At 49.4% G+C, this 23,204-nt stretch overlaps 2 protein-coding genes across 2 annotated transcripts; one reads left to right on the forward strand and one right to left on the reverse strand.

Annotated features, from left to right (window-relative positions):
* Positions 1-10,211: 10,211 nt before the first annotated feature.
* On the forward strand, positions 10,212-13,390 carry LYSET (lysosomal enzyme trafficking factor). Its single transcript, XM_075329555.1, has 2 exons — positions 10,212-10,326; positions 12,599-13,390. Exon 2 carries the CDS (start codon positions 12,615-12,617, stop codon positions 13,008-13,010), a length of 396 nt encoding a protein of 131 aa, XP_075185670.1. The 5' UTR covers positions 10,212-10,326; positions 12,599-12,614; the 3' UTR covers positions 13,011-13,390.
* A 5,101-nt stretch (positions 13,391-18,491) lies between these two features.
* On the reverse strand, positions 18,492-23,139 carry GON7 (GON7 subunit of KEOPS complex). The gene is made up of 2 exons (XM_075330747.1): positions 22,911-23,139; positions 18,492-19,366 (listed from the first exon to the last, which is right to left on the reverse strand). Exons 1-2 carry the CDS (start codon positions 23,110-23,112, stop codon positions 19,248-19,250), a joined length of 321 nt encoding a protein of 106 aa, XP_075186862.1. The 5' UTR covers positions 23,113-23,139; the 3' UTR covers positions 18,492-19,247.
* Positions 23,140-23,204: the final 65 nt, after the last annotated feature.

Genomic DNA, 23,204 nt, shown 5'->3' on the forward strand with positions numbered 1-23,204 from the left:
ATCCAGTGCACCTAATCCATGTATCCCATCCCTGTATCCAGTGCACCTAATCCATGTATCCCATCCCTGTATCCAGTGCACCTGATCCATGTATCCCATCCCTGTATCCAGTGCACCTAATCCATGTATCCCATCCCTGTATCCAGTGCACCTAATCCATGTATCCCATTCCTGTATCCAGTGTACCTGATCCATGTATCCCATCCCTGTATCCAGTGCACCTAATCCATGTATTCCATCCCTGTATCCAGTGCACCTAATCCATGTATCCCATCCCTGTATCCAGTGCACCTGATCCATGTATCCCATCCCTGTATCCAGTGCACCTAATCCATGTATCCCATCCCTGTATCCAGTGCACCTAATCCATGTATCCCATTCCTGTATCCAGTGCACCTAATCCATGTATCCCATCCCTGTATCCAGTGCACCTAATCCATGTATCCCATCCCTGTATCCAGTGTACCTAATCCATGTATCCCATCCCTGTATCCAGTGCACCTAATCCATGTATCCCATCCCTGTATCAGGTGCACCTAATCCATGTATCCCATTCCTGTATCCAGTGCACCTAATCCATGTATCCCATTCCTGTATCCAGTGTACCTGATCCATGTATCCCATCCCTGTATCCAGTGCACCTAATCCATGTATCCCATCCCTGTATCCAGTGCACCTAATCCATGTATCCCATTCCTGTATCCAGTGTACCTGATCCATGTATCCCATCCCTGTATCCAGTGTACCTAATCCATGTATCCCATTCCTGTATCCAGTGCACCTAATCCATGTATCCCATCCCTGTATCCAGTGCACCTAATCCATGTATCCCATCCCTGTATCCAGTGCACCTAATCCATGTATCCCATTCCTGTATCCAGTGCACCTAATCCATGTATCCCATCCCTGTATCCAGTGCACCTAATCCATGTATCCCATTCCTGTATCCAGTGCACCTAATCCATGTATCCCATTCCTGTATCCAGTGTACCTGATCCATGTATCCCATCCCTGTATCCAGTGCACCTAATCCATGTATCCCATCCCTGTATCCAGTGCACCTAATCCATGTATCCCATTCCTGTATCCAGTGTACCTGATCCATGTATCCCATCCCTGTATCCAGTGTACCTAATCCATGTATCCCATCCCTGTATCCAGTGCACCTAATCCATGTATCCCATTCCTGTATCCAGTGTACCTAATCCATGTATCCCATTCCTGTATCCAGTGCGCCTAATCCATGTATCCCATTCCTGTATCCAGTGCACCTAATCCATGTATCCCATTCTTGGACCAATGTGTACCTAATCCATGTATCCCATCCCTGTATCCAGTGCACCTAATCCATGAATACCATCCCTGTATCCAGTGCACCTAATCCATGAATACCATCCCTGTATCCAGTGCACCTAATCCATGTATCCCATTCCTGTATCCAGTGCGCCTAATCCATGTATCCCATTCCTGTATCCAGTGCACCTAATCCATGTATCCCATTCTTGGACCAATGTGTACCTAATCCATGTATCCCATCCCTGTATCCAGTGCACCTAATCCATGAATACCATCCCTGTATCCAGTGCACCTAATCCATGAATACCATCCCTGTATCCAGTGCACCTAATCCATGTATCCCATTCCTGTATCCAGTGCGCCTAATCCATGTATCCCATTCCTGTATCCAGTGCACCTAATCCATGTATCCCATTCTTGGACCAATGTGTACCTAATCCTTGTATCCCATCCCTGTATCCAGTGCACCTAATCCATGAATACCATCCCTGTATCCAGTGCACCTAATCCATGTATCCCATTCCTGTATCCAGTGTACCTAATCCATGTATCCCATTCCTGTATCCAGTGCACCTAATCCATGTATCCCATTCCTGTATCCAGTGTACCTAATCCATGTATCCCATCCCTGTATCCAGTGCACCTAATACATGAATACCATCCCTGTATCCAGTGCACCTAATCCATGAATACCATCCCAGTATCTAATCCCTGTATCCAGGGCATCTAATCCATTATACAGTGTACCTAATCCATGAATCCCATCCCAGTATCCAGTGTACCTAATCCATGTATCCTATCCCTGTATCCAGTGTACCTAATCCATGTATCCGATCCATGTATCCAGTGCACCTAATCCATGAATCCCATGCTAGTATCTAATCCCTGTATCCAGTGCATTTAATCCCAGTATCCAGAGTACCTAATCCATGAAACCCATCCCCATCCCAGTATCTAATCCCTGTATCCAGTGCATCTAATCCCAATATACAGTGTACTTAATCCATGTATCCCATCCCTGTAGCCAGTGTACATAATCCATGTATCCTATCCCTGTATCCAGTGTACCTAATCCATGTATCCCATCCATGTATCCAGTGCACCTAATCCATGCATCCCATCCCAGTATCTAATCCCTGTATCCAGTGCATTTAATCCCAGTATCCAGTGTACCTAATCCATGAAACCCATCCCAGTATCTAATCCCTGTATCCAGTGCATCTAATCCCATTATACAGTGTACCTAATCCATGTATCCCATCCGTGTAGCCAGTGTACCTAATCCATGTATCTCATCCCTGTATCCAGTGCAGCTAATCCCTATATCCCCTGTATCTAATTGGTGCATCCCCTGTACCTAATCCCTGCACATAACTGTATCCCCTGTGTCTAATCCCTACCCATAACTGACTGTATCCCCTGTATCTAATCCATACATATTCCTGCCGGAATTAACTATGTATCTAATCTGATTCAACACACATTAATATCTGACAGTATCACATCACCTGTGCATCCAATTTATCCTAAAGCCTGTCAGGCTGAGATACCACCAGCCTCACACATCCACTATGTATAGAAAAGTGTTGTCCGCTATCAGTGAATTTCTTGTATCACGTCTGGCGGCTGATATACACTGAATGACACAACGTCATGGCTGAGCGGCTGCAGCAGCCGTACATCACCGAGCGGCTGCAGCAGCCGTACATCACCGAGCACAATGCCGAGCCGTACATCGCCGAGCACAATGCCGAGCCGTACATCGCCGAGCACAATGCCGAGCCGTACATCGCCGAGCACAATGCCGAGCCGTACATCGCCGAGCACAATGCCGAGCCGTACATCGCCGAGCACAATGCCGAGCCGTACATCGCCGAGCACAATGCCGAGCCGTACATCGCCGAGCACAATGCCGAGCCGTACATCGCCGAGCACAATGCCGAGCCGTACATCGCCGAGCACAATGCCGAGCCGTACATCGCCGAGCACAATGCCGAGCCGTACATCGCCGAGCACAATGCCGAGCCGTACATCGCCGAGCACAATGCCGAGCCGTACATCGCCGAGCACAATGCCGAGCCGTACATCGCCGAGCACAATGCCGAGCCGTACATCGCCGAGCACAATGCCGAGCCGTACATCGCCGAGCACAATGCCGAGCCGTACATCGCCGAGCACAATGCCGAGCCGTACATCGCCGAGCACAATGCCGAGCCGTACATCGCCGAGCACAATGCCGAGCCGTACATCGCCGAGCACAATGCCGAGCCGTACATCGCCGAGCACAATGCCGAGCCGTACATCGCCGAGCACAATGCCGAGCCGTACATCGCCGAGCACAATGCCGAGCCGTACATCACCGCGCACAATGCCGAGCCGTACATCACCGAGCACAATGCCGAGCCGTACATCACCGAGCACAATGCCGAGCCGTACATCACCGAGCACAATGCCGAGCCGTACATCACCGAGCACAATGCCGAGCCGTACATCACCGAGCACAATGCCGAGCCGTACATCGCCGAGCCGTACATCACCGAGCACAATGCCGAGCCGTACATCACCGAGCACAATGCCGAGACGTACATCACCGAGCACAATGCCGAGACGTACATCACCGAGCACAATGCCGAGCCGTACATCACCGAGTACAATGCCGAGCCATACATCACCAAGCACAATGCCGAGCCGTACATCACCAAGCACAATGCCGAGCCGTACATCACCAAGCACAATGCTGAGCCATACATCACCCAGCACAATGCCGAGCCGTACATCACCAAGCACAATGCTGAGTCATACATCACCAAGCACAATGCCGAGCCATACATCACCAAGCACAATACCGAGCCGTACATCACCAAGCACAATGCTGAGCCGTACATCACCAAGCACAATGCTGAGCCATACATCACCAAGCACAATGCCGAGCATCCGATGGAGCGATGTAAAGCCACCATCATTGGACTCTGTAGGAGACGTTTTCTGTGCAGGGACGGATCACACTGCTCTATCTGCGTCTGATGGAGGAGTCTGGGCGCCAGAGTGCATAAAGCAATGTCCATACAGGCGAGGAGGGGAGATCATGACGCCGCACGTAGCCCGGACCCCAACAGCACTCCTGAGTCCTGGATGAAGGGGCAAAAATTCCCAGACGCCTCCAAAATTTTGTAGAAATCCTTTCCTTTCTTCACACAGTGCAGATCTCATCCACCATGCAGACTAGTGTATCTAATCCCTATAGATACATGACAGGCAGAGCTGCATTGGATGAGAACAGTATTACACATGAATTACATATATACAGTATCACACATAATGACCCTTAGATACATGGCTCAGCAGACAGTATCACACAGGAGAGGATTAGATACACGGCTCAGCAGACAGTATCACACAGGTGAGGATTAGATACACAGCTCAGCAGACAGTATCACACATAATAGCCTTAGATACACGGCTCATCAGACAGTATCAAACAGGATAGGATTAGATACACAGCTCAGCAGTATCACACAGGAGAGGATTAGATACACAGATCAGCACAGTATCACACAGGATAGGATTAGATACACAGCTCAGCACAGTATCACACAGGAGAGGATTAAATACACCGCTCAGCAGTATCACACAGGAGAGGATTAGATACACAGCTCAGCACAGTAGCACACAGGATAGGATTAGATACACAGCTCAGCAGACAGTATCACACAGAATAGGATTAGATACAAAGCTCAGCAGACAGTATCACACAGGAGAGGATGCGATACACAGCTCAGCAGACACTATCACACAGGAGAGGATGAGATACACAGCTCAGCAGACAGTATCACACAGGAGAGGATTAGATACACAGCTCAGCACAGTATCACACAGGAGAGAATTAGATACACAGCTCAGCAGACAGTATCACACAGGAGAGGATTAGATACACAGCTCAGCAGACAGTATCACACAGGAGAGGATTAGATACACAGCTCAGCAGACAGTATCACACAGGAGAGGATGAGATACACAGCTCAGCACAGTATCACACAGGAGAGAATTAGATACACAGCTCAGCAGACAGTATCACACAGGATAGGATTAGATACACAGCTCAGCAGACAGTATCACACAGGATAGGATTAGATACACAGGTCAGCAGACAGTATCACACAGGATAGGGTTAGATACACAGCTCAGCAGATAGTATCACAGAGGATATGATTAGATACACGGCTCAGCAGACAGTATCACACAGGAGAGGATTAGATACACAGCTCAGAAGACAGTATCACACAGGAGAGGATTAGATACACAGCTCAGCAGACAGTATCACACAGGATAGGATTTGATACACGGCTCAGCAGACAGTATCACACAGGAGAGGATTTGATACACGGCTCAGCAGACAGTATCACACAGGAGAGGATTAGATACACAGCTCAGCAGACAGTATCACACAGGAGAGGATTAGATACACGGCTCAGCAGACAGTATCACACAGGAGAGGATTAGATACACGGCTCAGCAGACAGTATCACACAGGAGAGGATTAGATACACAGCTCAGCAGACAGTATCACACAGGAGAGGATTAGATACACAGCTCAGCAGACAGTATCACACAGGATAGGATTTGATACACGGCTCAGCAGACAGTATCACACAGGAGAGGATTTGATACACGGCTCAGCAGACAGTATCACACAGGAGAGGATTTGATACACAGCTCAGCAGACAGTATCACACAGGAGAGGATTAGATACACGGCTCAGCAGACAGCATCACAGAGGATATGATTAGATACACGGCTCAGTATCACACAGGACAGGTTTAGCTGTGGATATTCGCCGCTCCCTCCAGGCTCGGTCACCTCTGTGTAACTAATGATGGGAACTTTCATGTCAGCTGTGGACAGATCCCAAATCTACTGTACAGTGGCCGCCTCAGAAACGTGTTTCTCCCAGCAGCCAATTAGACGTCTCCTTATATTTCTCATCAGCAGGTCTGAAGATAAAAGCTGAGCTCCAATTGGCTGCTAGGAGCCTCAGGTTTCTGAGGTAACGTCAATCTTTATTGGCTGCTTCGCTCTGCGATGCTGACTGGCTGTCGGGGATCATGTGACTTTCTTTAGCCTTCTGGAATGAGTCATGTGATTGATATTCACCAATCAGATGAGGATTGGGGACTTCTGTGTGGTGTGGGGGCGCCTCATGGCGGCACATTGGGCCGAGGGCTCCTGTTTTCTGTGCAGCTTTTTAATTTTTTCATCATGTTATGATCTCTGCTCGTTGTCAGTGAATGGAAACATAGGATTGAGGATAAGTTGTTGATCGTTGGGGTCTGAATGACTGATCGATGCCTACACCTCCATCATTTGTGCAATTAATGGGCAAAGTAAGAAAAGTCCAAAAATATATATTTAACATGTGTCTCTGTGCTCACAGGATCCCGCGCTGGACTGAGCACTGTGCGGGGGGCTGTTATTTGGAGGCAGCCCCCTGCACCCCACAGCAAGGACTCACTGGCTCCATAAAGACAGGCCTGGATGAGACGGTCACACGGGCCGGGGCACGTACCGCCGCTTTACACCCTCTTCACTCAAGAGTTTGTGCCAAATCTGATTAATATTTAACCGGATGATTCATTTTATAATCTCATCAGTCACAGATTAGGCGGCTGACAGCGACCAGACGGCAGGGATGGATTCAGTGTATTTAAACTCCATTTTGTACAATAAAAAACAATACTCTATGTGCAGAAGTCAGACCTCTGTCCTGTATTAATTTCTACAGATCCCCCTCCTTCCAGAGGAGGAGAGAGAACTCTGATGGGGACATAAGGGTCAGGAGGAAGGGACAGAGGAGAGGACAGAAGTCTGGAGTAGGAGACAGAGTAGTCTGGAGGAGACATAGGGGTCTATAGAGGGAGGAGAGAGAATCCCGGAGGAGGAAAGGAGTCTGCAGGAGTCCAGAGAAGGAGGAGAGAAAAGTGCAGAGGAGGAAAGAGGAGTCCAAAGGAGGAAGAGAGAAGAGTCTGAAAGAGGAGGAAAAAGGAGTCTGGAGGAGACATTGTGGTTTAGAGAAGGAGGAGAGAGGAGTCTGGAGGAGTCTAGAGGAGTCTAGAGGAGGAAAGAGTAATCTAGAGGAGGAAAGAAGAGTCCACAAAAGTCCAAAGGAGTCAGGAGGAGGAAGAGGAACCTAGAGGAGGGGAGAGAAGTCTGGAGAGGAGTCCGGAGGAGGAGGAGGAGAAAGAGAGATGACTCTTGAGGAGAAAAGAGGAGTCCCCACAAGGAGGAGAAGGAGAAATTACTCTGCAGGAGGAGTGAAGAGTCTGGAGGAGGAGTGAAAAGTCTGGTGGATTGTCTGGAGGAAGGAACAGAGGAGAGGACAGAAGTCTGGAAGAGGAGGAGAGAGGAACCTTGAGGAGGAGATGGATAGAGGATTCTGGAGGAGAAGAGACAACTCCAGAGAAGGAGAGGGGAGTCTGGAGAAGGAAAGAGGAGTCTGGAGGAGGAAAGGAGAGAGGACTGTGGTGGAGGAGTACTAGTGAAGAGTCTGGAGGAGAGAGGAGTTTGGTGGGGACATAAGGGTATGGAGGAAGGGATAGAGGAGAGGAAAGAAGTCTGACATAGGAGACAGAGGAGAAATAGGGGTCTGTAGAAGGAGGAGAGAGAAGTACAGAGGAGGAAAGAGGAGTCTAGAGGAGGAAAAAGGAATGTTGAGGTGGAAAGGGGAGTCCAGAGGAGGACAGAGAAGCCTGGAGGAGACGGAGAAAAGAGGACAGAGAAGTCTGGAGGAAGAGGAGGAAAAAGTAGTTTGGAGAAGACATAAAGGTCTGGAGAAAAAGACAGAAGGGAGGACAGAAGTCTCGAGTAGGAAACAGTGGAGTCTGGAGGAGATCTAGATTTTGGAGAAGGAGGGGAGCGGAGAGGAGTTTGGGGGAAGAGAAGAAAGAGCAGTCCAGAGAAGAGTCTGAAGGAGGAAACAGGAGTCTGCAGGAGGAGAGAGGAGTCCAGGGGAGGAAAGAGGAGTCTGGAGGAGGTATAGGAATGAGTCTGGAGGAGGAGGAGAAGGAGCGAAGATTCTGGAAGATGAGGAGGAAAGAGGTGTCTGGAGGAGGAAGACGAAGAGTTTGGAGGAGGATGAGATATGAACAGTCTGGAGGAGGAGGAATGAAGAGTCTGGAGAAGGAGGATGAGTGAAGAGTCTGGAGAAGGAGGATGAGTGAAGAGTCTGGAGGAGGATGAGTAAAGAGTATGGAGGGAGAGAAGAAGAGAGGAATCTGTAGGAGGAGGGAACAGTCTGGAGGAGGAGGGGTGAAGCAGAAGGGTCTGGAGGAGTGAAGAGTCTGGAAAAGAAGAAGTGAAGAGTCTGGAGAAGAAGGAGTGATGAGTTTGGAGGAGGAGGAATAAAGAGTCTGGAGGAGGAGAAGTAAAAAGTCTGGAGGAGAAGGGAAGAGTCTGGAGGAGGAGTGAAGAGAATGGAGGAGAAGGGGCGAAAAATCTGGAGGAGAAGTGAGAGTCTAGAGAAGGAGTGTAGAGTCTGGAGGAGGAAGACAGAACAGGAGTCTGTAGCATGAGGAGTAAAGAGTCTGAAAGAGGAGTGAAGAGTCTGGAGGAGGAGAGAGGAATTGTCTAATACTTCATATACTGCACCCTCTGCCATCTGTTGGACTCCAGGGTGCCCTGCAGTGTACTGCTATCATCTCATCCTATGGGTTCCGGTGAAGTAGCTGTTGAAAACATTCTTCAGTAAAAATAAACAGGGTTTGGAGCCGGCAGTATGTTTGGGAAGAGCATGCCGCATGTCTTCATTTTTCAACAGCTGGAGGCGTAGATTTGAGACACACTTCCTTACCAATATTAGTAACTTGTCATCCAGTGACCAAACTGGCCCTCCGCCAACCTCTCCTGAGCCCCACGTGGTTTTTGCATGATGGTTATAACAGGACACATATAGAAGTGCTCACATATGCAGGTGATTCCAGGTATAATCTGTAAGGACAGAATGCAGAATCTGTACAATATGAGATCAGGGCTGAATCTACACCGCCACCTGGTGGATGGAGGAGGGGGCGCTGCTTTACACAAATATGGACATAGTCTGGTCTCCTACATGGTGTTCTGCTCTGAACATTGCTTATATCAGAAATCCGCTGATCAGCCGGATGACAATTGACCCCGCCGACGTCACGTTCACCTTCTATCCAATAGACGTATCACGTCACATACATCACTTGGCAGATGTTAACAAAACAGCCAAAAAAAAACTAAAATTGCTGTTTTATTATTGTTATTTTTTTTTAATTTCCTTCTAAAATAGTCAAAAGCTGTTTTCTATCCTATATAGATGGCAAAATAATACAAAAAATCCCTTCCAGGAAAAATGAGGCTCTTCTCCAGCTACACTGAGAAAAATTAAAAAAACATTTATCCTCCTTTGAAGAAGTGGAATATAAAAAAAAACAAAATAAATCTATTGCAGCGTCTTAAAGGGGTTAGTGACATTTCTTACGGAGGCTGCGGAGATGTCAGAAAATATTAGGAATGAAAACTACGACAGAACTTTTGCATCTAAAAGCTTTATTTGTACTTACAACAGCAACATAAAGGCATAAAAGTGACCACGTGATGAAATGAGCGTCCATCATATCTGGTGACTAAGAGCAGGAAGTCCAGGTCTGCGCAGGCGCAGAACGAGCGGGTGACAGGTCATGTGACAGTAGAACGGCTCATGTGAGCGTGACGTCATCCCAGATCTGTGGCGCTTTTCTCGAGGAATGGCACATTTTCTTGGTGCTGATTTTCTTTTCCGCGGTGTCCGCAGTAGAAGAGGGCGCTGTGGAGGAAACCTTCACCGACCGGAGAGGACTGGAAGCTTCTGCCCACAGTAAAGATGGCCGCCGCCAGTGCAGCTGATGGGATTTCGCCTGTGATTTGAGTAGTCACTTCCGGTTTGAGCAGGGAAGCGTCACTCACTGCAGAGATGAGAGGGAAGTGGAGGCACTGACACCGGAGCAGCAGGAGACCTCTCCCCGGAGACAGGTGAGAGACCGCAGGGAGGGTCCACCAGAGACCCCCACACCACCACAGAAGAGGCAGCTCAGGACCCTCAGAGGAGCTATTTCCCCCCCCCCCCCCCCCTCCTCCCGAAAGAGCCAGAATCTCCATCCCACCCCTGAAAGGAGCCACAGAACCTCACCCAAAAGAAGCCAGAATCTCTTTCCCCCCTCCCCACCAAGAGAGGAGCCAGACGCCCCCCTGTGAGGACCCCCACCCCAGAAAAGAGCCACAAGACCCCTTAGGGGAACCCCATAACTCCCCACACCCTCAAAGAGGAGCCAGAATGCACCCTGAGAGGAACCCCATGACCCTCTCCCCCCAGAAAAGTCAGAATGCACCCCCCCCCCCCAGAGGAGCAAGAACTCCCCAATAGGAACCTGCCCCCCATGGGAGAAGCCAGAACACCTCCCCCCCCCCTGCCAAGACGAACCCTATAAACCCCCCCACCCCGAAAGGAGCAAGGGTGCCACCTGAGAGAAACCCCCCAAGAAAGGAGCCAGAACACCATTGAGGGGAGCCCCTTTATGTCCCCCCCATAAAAGATCCAGAATGCTCCACGGGAGAAACCAGAGTCCACCTGATAGGAACCCCATAACACCCCCCCCCCCTCTCCTGGAAAGGAGTCAGAATGCACCCCCCCCCAGAGGAGCAAGAACTCCCCAATAGGAACCTGCCCCCCATGGGAGAAGCCAGAACACCTCCCCCCCCCTGCCAAGACGAACCCTATAAACCCCCCCACCCCGAAAGGAGCAAGGGTGCCACCTGAGAGAAACCCCCCAAGAAAGGAGCCAGAACACCATTGAGGGGAGCCCCTTTATGTCCCCCCCATAAAAGATCCAGAATGCTCCACGGGAGAAACCAGAATCCACCTGATAGGAACCCCATAACACCCCCCCCCCTCTCCTGGAAAGGAGTCAGAATGCACCCCCCAGAGAAGCAAGAACTCTCCAATAGGAACCCCTCCCTTCAAGGGGAACGCCATTAAATCCCCCACCAGAAAGAGGCCAGGATGCTGCCTGAGAGGAACCTGAGAACTCTCCCCCCCAAGAAAGAAGCCAGAAGCCCCCTTAGAGGAACCCAATAACCCCCCCCCCCCCAACAAAAAAAAAAGCAAGGTTGCCCCCTGGAAGGAGCCAGAACCTTCCTGTGAGGCACTTCCAAAAAAGGAGCAAGAACCTCCTCAGAAAGGAGCCAGATCCCCCTGAGAGGAACCCCATTATCTCCCCTCCCCATAAAAGATCCAGAATGCCCGACAGGAGGAGCTGGAACCCCATAACACCCCTCTTTCAAAAAAGGAGCCAAAAGCCCACCCGAGAGGAGCCAGAACACTCCAAATCACACCCCCCCCTTCCTGAGAGATCTGGAATCTCCCAGAGCAATGTCAAAATTCACCCCCCCCCCCCCTGCCCAAGGAGAGAGGGAGAATTCCCCCAGGAGCAAAAATCCCCTGTGAGATGCCAGAATCCCACCGAGAGGAGGGAAGAGCCATAATTCAGGAAACCCCCCCCCCCCGAGAGGAGTCAGAGGTTCCCCGGTCCCCAGGGAGGGGCACGGAGTGACGCTCAGTGAGCGTGCGGTGAATGTTGCCTCAGACGTCTGTCCCTCGTTGTGCCATCAGTCGTTATGTAACGTGATCACAAGACGCGCAGCGCTTCCTGTTCTGGGGCCGGCGCTGCACAGACCGAGGGTTTCTTGTATAACCCGTCCTCCACACAAGTCACTATTGTCCGCAGCTCGGCAGTCCTATGTAAGTGACAACTTTCTTACGTTTAATCTTTAAAACCTCTGTTTGCTGCCGGGGAATTGTAACAAAGAGGCTGAAAAGGAACAGATCTGACGACGTCCCCCACAGCTGAGGCTTTGCTGCAGTGTATCCAGTCTAGACAGTGACCTAAACCAGCAGCCGCTCGGCTCTCCTCCTGCCCCGATTCTCCGCACTATGGCTGTGTCATCAGCGTGCTGCACTGTCACATTGTAACAAACCATCAGCGAGTGATTTGTGCTATTGTTTAGTTTACAAACACTGGTCTAGTCTGGAAGCTATTGTAGCAAACCTTCTGCTGTGAGAAGCGATACATACATACATACATACAGGGTTTCATCCTGTGGATGGAAACGACTGTTCCTATTCACTGACAGCAAGCAGGGATCTTGGAAATGGTGATTGCTTGAAACGAGGCTTCTTATAAAGATGCAGAACTTCACTCTGCAGTGACGCCGGCCCTTTAATGCCCCCTGACCTCTTGTTTTGCAGATGCGGAGCATGGAGAATGATGAATTTTCGGCAGCGGATGGGATGGATCGGGGTCGGCCTCTACCTCTTTGTGAGCGCCGCCGCTTTCTACTACGTCTTTGAGATTAACGAGACGTATAACAGACTGGCGCTGGAGCACGTGCAGCCGCAGCCACAGGAGCCGGGGGCGGCAGCGTCATGGACACACTCGCTGAAGGCGCGGCTGCTGGCGCTGCCGTTTTGGCTGTGGGCCGTCCTCTTCCTCCTCCCTTACTTCCAGCTCTTCCTTTTCCTCTATTCCTGCACCAGAGCGGATCCCCGGACGGTCGGCTACTGCATCCTGCCCATCTGCCTGGCCGTCCTCTGCAACCGCCACCAGTCCTTCGTCAAAGCCTCCAATCAGATCAGCCGGCTGCAGTTGATTGACACTTGAGCCCATGGACCGGGGTGACACCGCTGACGTCTACAGTGCCTCGCTCTCGCTTTTTAATGTTGGGGCGACTTAACCCTTTGGCAGCTAATCATCTGGATAAACGCCGAGCTGCGCACACTCTTCTGCGTGATGATTGGTCGCTCTCCTCCTCCTCCTCATCATCATCATGGCTTCCCTCCGGTGTCTACCTTTTAACACTTTCTTGCGCTTTATAAACGCCACAAGACGAACCCTGAGATTTTATATTCCTGGCAATGAAGGGGACTGACGTCGGCTGATTTTTCTATTCTATAAATTCGTCCACATCTGTCGGGTTTTTTTTGTTTTTTTTTATCTTGGGGAATTGCACTTCTATCAATAAAACATCTAAAAAGTGATAACCGCCCGTCCGGCCTTTATTAATTTCCATTTTTTGTGTAGATTCAGTTCTTCGCCATTTTCAAGGGTTATTCCAGACACGTAAACCTCGTCCTCCATCCACAGAGAAGGTGATTATCTCTGGGGGGTCCGACTGCTGGGACCCCACCGCTCACAAGACAGCGCCCGACCACGCCCGGCACTACCAGATTCATTTCTATGGGATGGTGAGCGCTGTACTCCCTGCTCAGAATCAGTGGGGGTCCTAGTGGTTATTCCCCCCAATCTGCAGGTGATAAGTTTTAAAGGGAACCTGTCACCAGTTTTTTATCCTATAAGCTGCGGCCACCACCACCGGTCTCTTATATACAGCATGCTAACATGCTGTATATAAGAGCACAGGCCGCTGGGTATAACATAAAAAACACTTTATAATACTCACCTAGGTCGCTCCGGTGCACAACGGTCGGATGGGTGCTGCCGTTCTCAGGGATCCTGAGCAGGAGCTCATTGCCGGTGCGTGTGTGTGACATAGATGCGTCATGCACCGCGGCTTCAGAATAAGGAAGACCAAGATGGCCGATGGGGGGGCGCCGGTCCCGGAGAACGGCGTCACCCATCCGACTGCTGTGCACCGGAGCGACCTAGGTGAGTATTAAGTGTTTTTTATTTTATACACAGTGGCCTGGGCTCTTATATACAGCATGTTAGAATGATCTATATAAGAGCCCGGTGGTGGTGGCCGCAGTTTATAGGGCAAAAAACTGGTGACAGGTTCCCTTTAAGATCTCTGCTTGCGGTCAGTGAATGTGAACACTCCTGGGGCCATATACAGCAAACAAGTGCAGATCAGTAGTCACTTCATATCCTGATTAGAAAGAACAGATCTGGCCATTTTTTGGAGTCGTGCGGTCCACGGGTTCACTATTTTTTGTGCACAATTATTGTTTTGCATGGAGCTATGGTCCTGCGGCATCTGGCAGTCTGGTCCTATTTGTGGATAAAAAAACCTGTGGAAAAGGAAGCGCAATAGGGTCTTACCCTGACAGACAGGGGATGACAGGATAATCTTACTCACCAAGGAGGGTTGTGAAAGGCACTTCCCTCTGTACTAGTCTGTCTACTGTAACTTGTATATGTATTTTGTATGTAACCCCCTTCTCATGTACAGCACCGTGGAATCAATGGTGCTCTATAAATAAATAATAATAATAATAATAACTCCTGTAACAACATAAAACTGGATCAACGGCAGCAGTACCCCAGGTGGCTGATAACAGAGAAAAATTGTAGAGAGAAATTGTAGAATGGGGCTTTGTAAACCGCGCCAAAGATCACTGATGAAACCTTGGATTAATGTAAACTTTTTATTCTTGCACAGGTCTACGCGTTTCAGGAGGCTCCGCTCCCTTCCTCAGGACCAAACAGGCATAAGTTACATCAAGATTTCATCAGTGATCTTTGGCGCGGTTTACAAAGCCCCATTCTACAATTTCTCTCTGTTATGGTCCTATTTGTGGACAGGACTAGATCATGCCAAAGACTGGAAGCTCCTGCACGTGTCTGCTATGCGGATGAGCACAAGTAACCAGGAGCGAGTGCAATCTGCAAACGCAACCGGCCCCGGGGACGGTTCAGGACAGACAGGTCAGTGCCACGCATCATGGCTGACAATTACTGCTGTTTTGTGCCATTGGTTATCTGCACAAACACTAGAACATTCTTGAGGTGACGCAGAGCTGTGCTGCAATCAGGCTCCGCAGGTGATAAACTGCTACAACCCTCAGCGGGCTCTGATAAACTGACATCAGGACTGGGATTCGTGCTCCATGACTTCATAACCAGGAGAAGGATGCAGTTATATAGTTGCTGTCTGCTAATATGTGAACTACTACCACCATCATTGTTTACAGTGAGAAAACTGAGCTGGACGTGTCACTCCCATCACCTGATCTTTACCTGGATTTATAACTGCTAGAAATGTGATCATGATGTTACCACCAACAGCAGACGTGTTCGGCTATGTGCGCACGCTGCAGCGTAAACGCATGCGTCCCCAGCAGAATCTATGAAGATTGTGCAAATTCCATTTTAGAACGCAGCGTTTCGGCTGCTGAAATATTTTGCCAAATCGCTGCGTTCTAAAAATCAACATGGCACTTCTTTTGTGCGTTCCGGATGCTTTTCCCACTCTGTCTATGGCAGCGCAAGCATCCACAACGCATGAATTCTGCATGCACAATGTTTTGAAACGTACATGCAGTGACTTAAACGCTGCGGAATAGAACGCAGATGTGCGCACAGCCTTAGGCTATGTGCGCACTTTGCCATTTTTTTGTGATTACAAAGATGCAGCGGTTTTGGTCACCAAAAACGCATGTGTTTTACCACGTTTTGGGTTGCGTTTTGCTGCGTTTTTCCAATGCATTGCATGGGTAGGAAAATGCAGAAGAGAATTGACATGTCCGGTTTTTTTTTGTTTTTTTTTTAATCAAAAACGCAGCCAAACAAAACTGCACTGAGCGGACAAAAAAATGAAATCTGATAGGCTTTGCTGGGGAAGGAAGGGTATGCAGTTTTGAGGCCAAAAACGCACCTGAAAAACGCACTGTACGCACATAGTCTAACAAGGAGCGGTGTGACCATCATGGAAGTGTCATTTATATACTATCAACGTGATGTCACTGCTGATCTCTGGTGATGGATAGGTGGTGTTCTCAGTGATGTCACCGCTGATCTCTGGTGATGGATAGGAGGTGTTCTCAGTGATGTCACCGCTGATCTCTGGTGATGGATAGGCGGTGTTCTCAGTGATGTCACTGCTGATCTCTGGTGATGGATAGGAGGTGTTCTCAGTGATGTCACCGCTGATCTCTGGTGATGGATAGGAGGTGTTCTCAGTGATGTCACTGCTGATCTCTGGTGATGGATAGGAGGTGTTCTCAGTGATGTCACTGCTGATCTCTGGTGATGGATAGGCGGTGTTCTCAGTGATGTCACCGCTGATCTCTGGTGATGGATAGGAGGTGTTCTCAGTGATGTCACCGCTGATCTCTGGTGATGGATAGGTGGTGTTCTCAGTGATGTCACTGCTGATCTCTGGTGATGGATAGGAGGTGTTCTCAGTGATGTCACCGCTGATCTCTGGTGATGGATAGGAGGTGTTCTCAGTGATGTCACCGCTGATCTCTGGTGATGGATAGGCGGTGTTCTCAGTGATGTCACTGCTGATCTCTGGTGATGGATAGGAGGTGTTCTCAGTGATGTCACTGCTGATCTCTGGTGATGGATAGGCGGTGTTCTCAGTGATGTCACCGCTGATCTCTAGTGATGGATAGGCGGTGTTCTCAGTGATGTCACCGCTGATCTCTGGTGATGGATAGGAGGTGTTCTCAGTGATATCACTGCTGATCTCTGGTGATGGATAGGAGGTGTTCTCAGTGATGTCACTGCTGATCTCTGGTGATGGATAGGTGGTGTTCTCAGTGATGTCACTGCTGATCTCTGGTGATGGATAGGTGGTGTTCTCAGTGATGTCACTGCTGATCTCTAGTGATGGATAGGCGGTGTTCTCAGTGATGTCACCGCTGATCTCTGGTGATGGATAGGCGGTGTTCTCAGTGGTGTCACCGCTGATCTCTGGTGATTGATAGGTGTTCTCAGTGATGTCACTGCTGATCTCTGGTGATGGATAGGAGGTGTTCTCAGTGATGTCACTGCTGATCTCTGGTGATGGATAGGAGGTGTTCTCAGTGATGTCACCGCTGATCTCTGGTGATGGATAGGAGGTGTTCTCAGTGATGTCACTGCTGATCTCTGGTGATTGATAGGAGGTGTTCTCAGTGATGTCACTGCTGATCTCTGGTGATGGATAGGAGGTGTTCTCAGTGATGTCACTGCTGATCTCTGGTGATGGATAGGAGGTGTTCTCAGTGATGTCACCGCTGATCTCTGGTGATGGATAGGTGGTGTTCTCAGTGATGTCACCGCTGATTTCTGGTGATGGATAGGCGGTGTTCTCAGTGATGTCACTGCTAAATATAAGCCCTAGTTGTGGTTCAACGTTGAAATGTCCATGCAGTTAAAAAGAATTAAGAATACTGCAGGATACTTCATTAAAGAACGCAGACACCCCCAAAAAAGAGAAGACACAACTTTCAATCATACTCACCAGAACCTGATCGAGTTGATGTGGATCTGCTCCGGGGACCTGGGATGCAGTGGAACGTGAGGACCTGCGGTGGAATGCATCAATGTGTTCCACTGCAGGTCCTTGATGTGTTCCACCCTATCTCAGGTCACTCTCCCAGCTGAAAGCAGTACGGTATCACGTCATATTGTGTGGGTATGTTTTGGCCGAAGGCAGGGGACGACTGCTGTGGAGCGCAGGAGGACCTGCTGGAAGTGTCTGCTGTGGAGAGCGCAGGAGGACCTGCTGGAAGTGTCTGCTGTGGAGCGCAGGAGGACCTGCTGGAAGTGTCTGCTGTGGAGCGCAGGAGGACCAGCTCGAAGTGTCTGCTGTGGAGCGCAGAAGGACCAGCTGGAAGTGTCTGCTGTGGAGCGCAGAAGGACCTGCTGGAAGTGTCTGCTGTGAAGCGCAGGAGGACCTGCTGGAAGTGTCTGCTGTGGAGCGCAGGAGGACCTGCTGGAAGTGTCTGCTGTGGAGCGCAGAAGGACCTGCTGGAAGTGTCTGCTGTGGAGCGCAGGAGGACCTGCTGGAAGTGTCTGCTGTGGAGCGCAGAAGGACCTGCTGGAAGTGTCTGCTGTGGAGCGCAGGAGGACCTGCTGGAAGTGTCTGCTGTGGAGCGCAGAAGGACCTGCTGGAAGTGTCTGCTGTGGAGCGCAGAAGGACCTGCTGGAAGTGTCTGCTGTGGAGCGCAGGAGGACCTGCTGGAAGTGTCTGCTGTGGAGCGCAGAAGGACCTGCTGGAAGTGTCTGCTGTGGAGCGCAGGAGGACTTGCTGGAAGTGTCTGCTGTGGAGCGCAGAAGGACCTGCTGGAAGTGTCTGCTGTGGAGCGCAGGAGGACCTGCTGGAAGTGTCTGCTGTGGAGCGGAGGAGGACCTGCTGGAAGTGTCTGCTGTGGAGCGCAGGAGGACCTGCTGGAAGTGTCTGCTGTGGAGCGCAGAAGGACCTGCTGGAAGTGTCTGCTGTGGAGCGCAGGAGGACCTGCTGGAAGTGTCTGCTGTGGAGCGCAGAAGGACCTGCTGGAAGTGTCTGCTGTGGAGCGCAGGAGGACCTGCTGGAAGTGTCTGCTGTGGAGCGCAGAAGGACCTGCTGGAAGTGTCTGCTGTGGAGCGCAGGAGGACCTGCTGGAAGTGTCTGCTGTGGAGCGCAGGAGGACCTGCTGGAAGTGTCTGCTGTGGAGCGCAGAAGGACCTGCTGGAAGTGTCTGCTGTGGAGCGCAGGAGGACCTGCTGGAAGTGTCTGCTGTGGAGCGCAGAAGGACCTGGGAGCGACACAGATGTATGGGAACTATGATTCTCCTGTGAGATATCTACCATTTTTGGGGGATAAACTTACCTCCAACCAGTGTGTCCTAAAAAACAAGCCTTACCCCAAAACTAAGCTCTATTAAAACGTGTTTTTTTTTTTTTATCAGGGAAACACAGTTTATTCTTCTTCTTCTGCGATCTCAGTGTCCCCCGGTCGCCGTTGTCCAGTTTCATCACTTGTGAGTTTGATTATCGTAACCAATCACATCCCACCAACAAGATACATAACTGCCACATTGTGTCCTCAGTATAAATGATGCAGATGTGAGAGCGCACAAGTCTGATAATGATCCCCCAATAACCAGTGTCACAAGGTCGGGGTCTTTGTGTCTCCATCACTACAGTCCACACACCCCGGGAGACTAGCGTCCACCGCAGCAGACACCGCTAGCTCTGTCGATTCTTCATCCTCTTGGCGGGGGGGCTGCTGGACAATATCCCGTTCTTTGAGTTGTCATCATCATCATCATCATCATCATCGTCGTCCTCTTCTTCATCTCCATTATCTTGATAAAGGAATAAAATATCAGTAAGGATTGTGCTGCCGCAGAGCGTCGTCCAGTCTGATGTCAATAAAGCTTCATTACTGAATAATGGAACGTTCTGCATCTGACACACACTTTGGGGGAAACTTCCTAAGACTCACGGTGCAGTATCATAGGGGGGGGGGGGGGGGGTGTGAAGACCCCCGGTTAATGCCACACATTTTCCTATCACTTTTATAAAGTGTCAAAAGCCGAGACGTAGCAAAACTTAGCTCAAATGTGCAGCAAAATGTGGATTTTTTTTTTATAAATAACTGGAAATTGCTGAAAAGCCAATAAAAAAACCCCCTCACCATTTTCTCCCTTTTTTATATTGTAAGATCACTGTTTATTTTCTATTCATCCAAGACAAAGTGGTATGCAAAAGTTTGAACACCCCTAGTCAAAATAACTTATGAACAGTTAAGTAATGGAAGAAATGATCTCTAAAAAGCAGAAAGTTACAGACTACATTCCCTGTGTATATTAGACAATAGAAATATTTTCATCTTTTACATTTAGGTTACAAAAAGAAAAATGGGCTGATGCAAAAGTTTCTACACCCTTGGAGATTTGTGTGCTTAACTTTCACCAAGGTTTCAGCCCTTCATTATCCTGTTGGGGTTATGTCGTATTCACTATCATCAGGGGATGCAAATGTCACAGCTTTATAAACACCCGGCCTCCTCTAACCTTGTGCCAAAAAACAGCAGCCATGGCTTCTTCTAAGCAGCTGCCTAGCACTCTGAAAATGGTGGAGGCCACAAAGATAGAAAAGCATTTTCAAGTTGCTCTTTCCTAGTCTTCAAAATGTCATTAAGAAATGGCCGTTACCAAGAGTAGTGGGGGTCAAGATAAGGTCTGGAAGACAAAGCAAAATGTCTGTGAGAGCTGTTGGTAGGATTGCTAGAGGCAGATGAGAGCCCCTGTGTGACTGCAAAAGACCTTCAGGAAGATTCAGCAGAGTCTGGAGTTGTGGTACATGGTTCTCCTGTTCAGAGACAACTGCACAAATATGGCCTTCATGGAAGAGTCGCCAGAAGAAAACCTCTCCTGCGTCCTCATCATAAAATTCAGCATCAGACGTCTGCAAAAGAAGATCTAAGCAAGACTAATGTATTCCGGAAATAAGTCCTGAGGACCGATGAGGATAAAATAGAACTCTGGGCAAAACAATCAAAGGTGTGTGTCGAGAAAAAAGACAACAGGATATCAGGATAAGAACATCCCGCCAACCATTAACGCTAGAACTACTGGACTCGTGACACCTATATAGAAATACATGGTGCAAAGTAGTCAAAATGACTACCTCAGTAGTTCTAGTGTTAAACATGGGGGTGGATTAATCATGCTTTGGGGTTGTGCTGCAGCCAATGGCACGGGGAACATTTCACAGGTAGAGGGAAGAATGGATTCAATTAAATGTCAATAAATTCTTGATGCAAAAATAACACCATCTGTAAAAAAGCTGAAGGAGGAAAGAGGAGAAAAAAGGACGGCTTTTACAAAGGGATAATGATCCTAAACCTGAATCAAAAGCCACAATAGACGACCTCAAAAGGCGCAAACTGAAGGTTTTACACTGGCCTCACAGTCCCCTGATCTGAACATCATTGAAAATCTGTGGCCAGACCTGAAAAGAACAGAGACTGCAAGACAAGACAAGAATCTCACAGAACTGGAAGATGTCTCCAAGGAAGAGCAGAGCATGCAAGACGAGCCAGGAATCTCACAGAACTGGAAGATGTCTCCAAGGAAGAGCAGTGCATGCAAGACGAGCCATGAATCTCACAGAACTGGAAGACATCTCCAAGAAAAAGCAGAGCATGCAAGACGAGCCAGGAATCTCACAGAACTGGAAGACGTCTCCGAGGAAGAGCAGAGCATGCAAGACGAGCCAGGAATCTCACAGAACAGGAAGATGTCTCCAAGGAAGAGCAGAGCATGCAAGATGAGCCAGGAATCTCACAAAACTGGAAGATGTCTCCAAGGAAGAGCAGTGCATGCAAGACGAGCCAGGAATCTCACAGAACTGGAAAATGTCTCCAAGGAAGAGCAGAGCATGCAAGACAAGCCAGGAATCTCACAGAACTGGAAGATGTCTCCAAGGAAGAGCAGTGCATGCAAGACGAGCCATGAATCTCACAGAACTGGAAGACATCTCCAAGAAAAAGCAGAGCATGCAAGACGAGCCAGGAATCTCACAGAACTGGAAGACGTCTCCGAGGAAGAGCAGAGCATGCAAGACGAGCCAGGAATCTCACAGAACAGGAAGATGTCTCCAAGGAAGAGCAGTGCATGCAAGACGAGCCAGGAATCTCACAGAACTGGAAGATGTCTCCAAGGAAGAGCAGTGCATGCAAGACGAGCCAGGAATCTCACAGAACTGGAAGATGTCTCCAAGGAAGAGCAGTGCATGCAAGACAAGTCAGGAATCTCACAGAACTGGAAGATGTCTCCAAGGAAGAGCAGAGCATGCAAGATGAGCCAGGAGTCTCACAGAACTGGAAGACGTCTCCAAGGAAGAGCAGAGCATGCAAGATGAGCCAGGAATCTCACAAAACTGGAAGATGTCTCCAAGGAAGAGCAGTGCATGCAAGACGAGCCAGGAATCTCACAGAACTGGAAGATGTCTCCAAGGAAGAGCAGAGCATGCAAGACGAGCCAGGAATCCCACAGAACTGGAAGATGTCTCCAAGGAAGAGCAGAGCATGAAGACGAGCCAGGAATCTCACAGAACTGGAAGACATCTCCAAGGAAGAGCAGAGCATGCAAGACGAGCCAGGAATCCCACAGAACTGGAAGATGTCTCTGAAGAAGAATGGAGGAAAATCCCTCAAACAAGAATGGAAAGACTCTTGGCTGCTACAAAAAGTGTTTACAGGTTGTCATACTGCTAAAGGGGCATGCAGGGTGCCCAAACTTTTGCATTGGCCCATTTTCTTTTTCTGTTCATTTTAAAATGTAAAAGATGAAATAGATTTATATTGTTTTTTTTTTCCTAAAATACAAAAGTCATCATCTTCATTAAACGTCCACAATAACAGTAATTTTCAGCAGGGGTGCACAAACTTTTACATGCCACTGTAAGTCAGTTCTGATGACAAGTGATGGGCAGTGACGTCTCGGGGTAACAGGATCTTCCCAATATACAGCACGAGACATAGGAGTCTGCGGCAGGGCCCCTGCACCGAGCACTAGGCCGGGGGTCCGCTCCCCAGTCTCCTGGTCGTTGTGCTGCCCGCCGCCCTCTCTGCTATGACCACACTAAGGGATAAGTGGAATTGGACCCCGTTCTAGTGCTCCTGGGGGGTCCCGGGGTTATGGAAAAAAAGAAAAAAAAAGTTTCTATTAATGAAAAATGTGCAGTTTGGTGTTCACAGCTCCTCTGCAGAGTGATGTGTTTCTATGGTTACCATTGCCTCTGTGGCTTCCGATCTCAGGAGTGACTGATCCCGCCCCCTGGACTCCCCGGTCGTCTGACTACCCCGCAGCAGGCGGTACTGTATAGACGGCAGGTGCAGACCTTGCTCCTGGGAGGCTCCTGCCCGCTTCTCCTGCTCCACCAGGCGGCTGAGCTCCGCGGACACCTCCCCCTGCAGCCGCTCCAGGCCTCCCCGCAGCCCTCGCAGTGTCCGCTCACAGGTCACCCGAAACGGGCGGCTGCACCCATCCCTGCCGATCACATCTGCGCTCAGCTCCATGCGGGACTCCACAGTCGCGGACATATGACGTCATCAGCGAGCGACATCCATGGTGAAAGTGACAATCCCATGTCACGTGATAAATGACGTCAGACAATCAGGCATCTTTTGGTTAC

Source organism: Anomaloglossus baeobatrachus, chromosome 12 (assembly GCF_048569485.1).
Source record: "Anomaloglossus baeobatrachus isolate aAnoBae1 chromosome 12, aAnoBae1.hap1, whole genome shotgun sequence".
NCBI lineage: Eukaryota > Metazoa > Chordata > Amphibia > Anura > Aromobatidae > Anomaloglossus > Anomaloglossus baeobatrachus.

Excerpts from the sequence above, each read along its gene's own strand:
- GON7 (XM_075330747.1), bottom strand. The coding sequence starts at position 23,112 with ATGTCCGCGACTGTGGAGTCCCGCATGGAGCTGAGCGCAGATGTGATC. Across the intron at positions 19,367-22,910 it reads AGGAGCCTCCCAGGAGCAAG|ATAATGGAGATGAAGAAGAG; the intron begins GTCTGCACCTGC and ends TCCTTTATCAAG.
- LYSET (XM_075329555.1), top strand. The coding sequence starts at position 12,615 with ATGATGAATTTTCGGCAGCGGATGGGATGGATCGGGGTCGGCCTCTAC.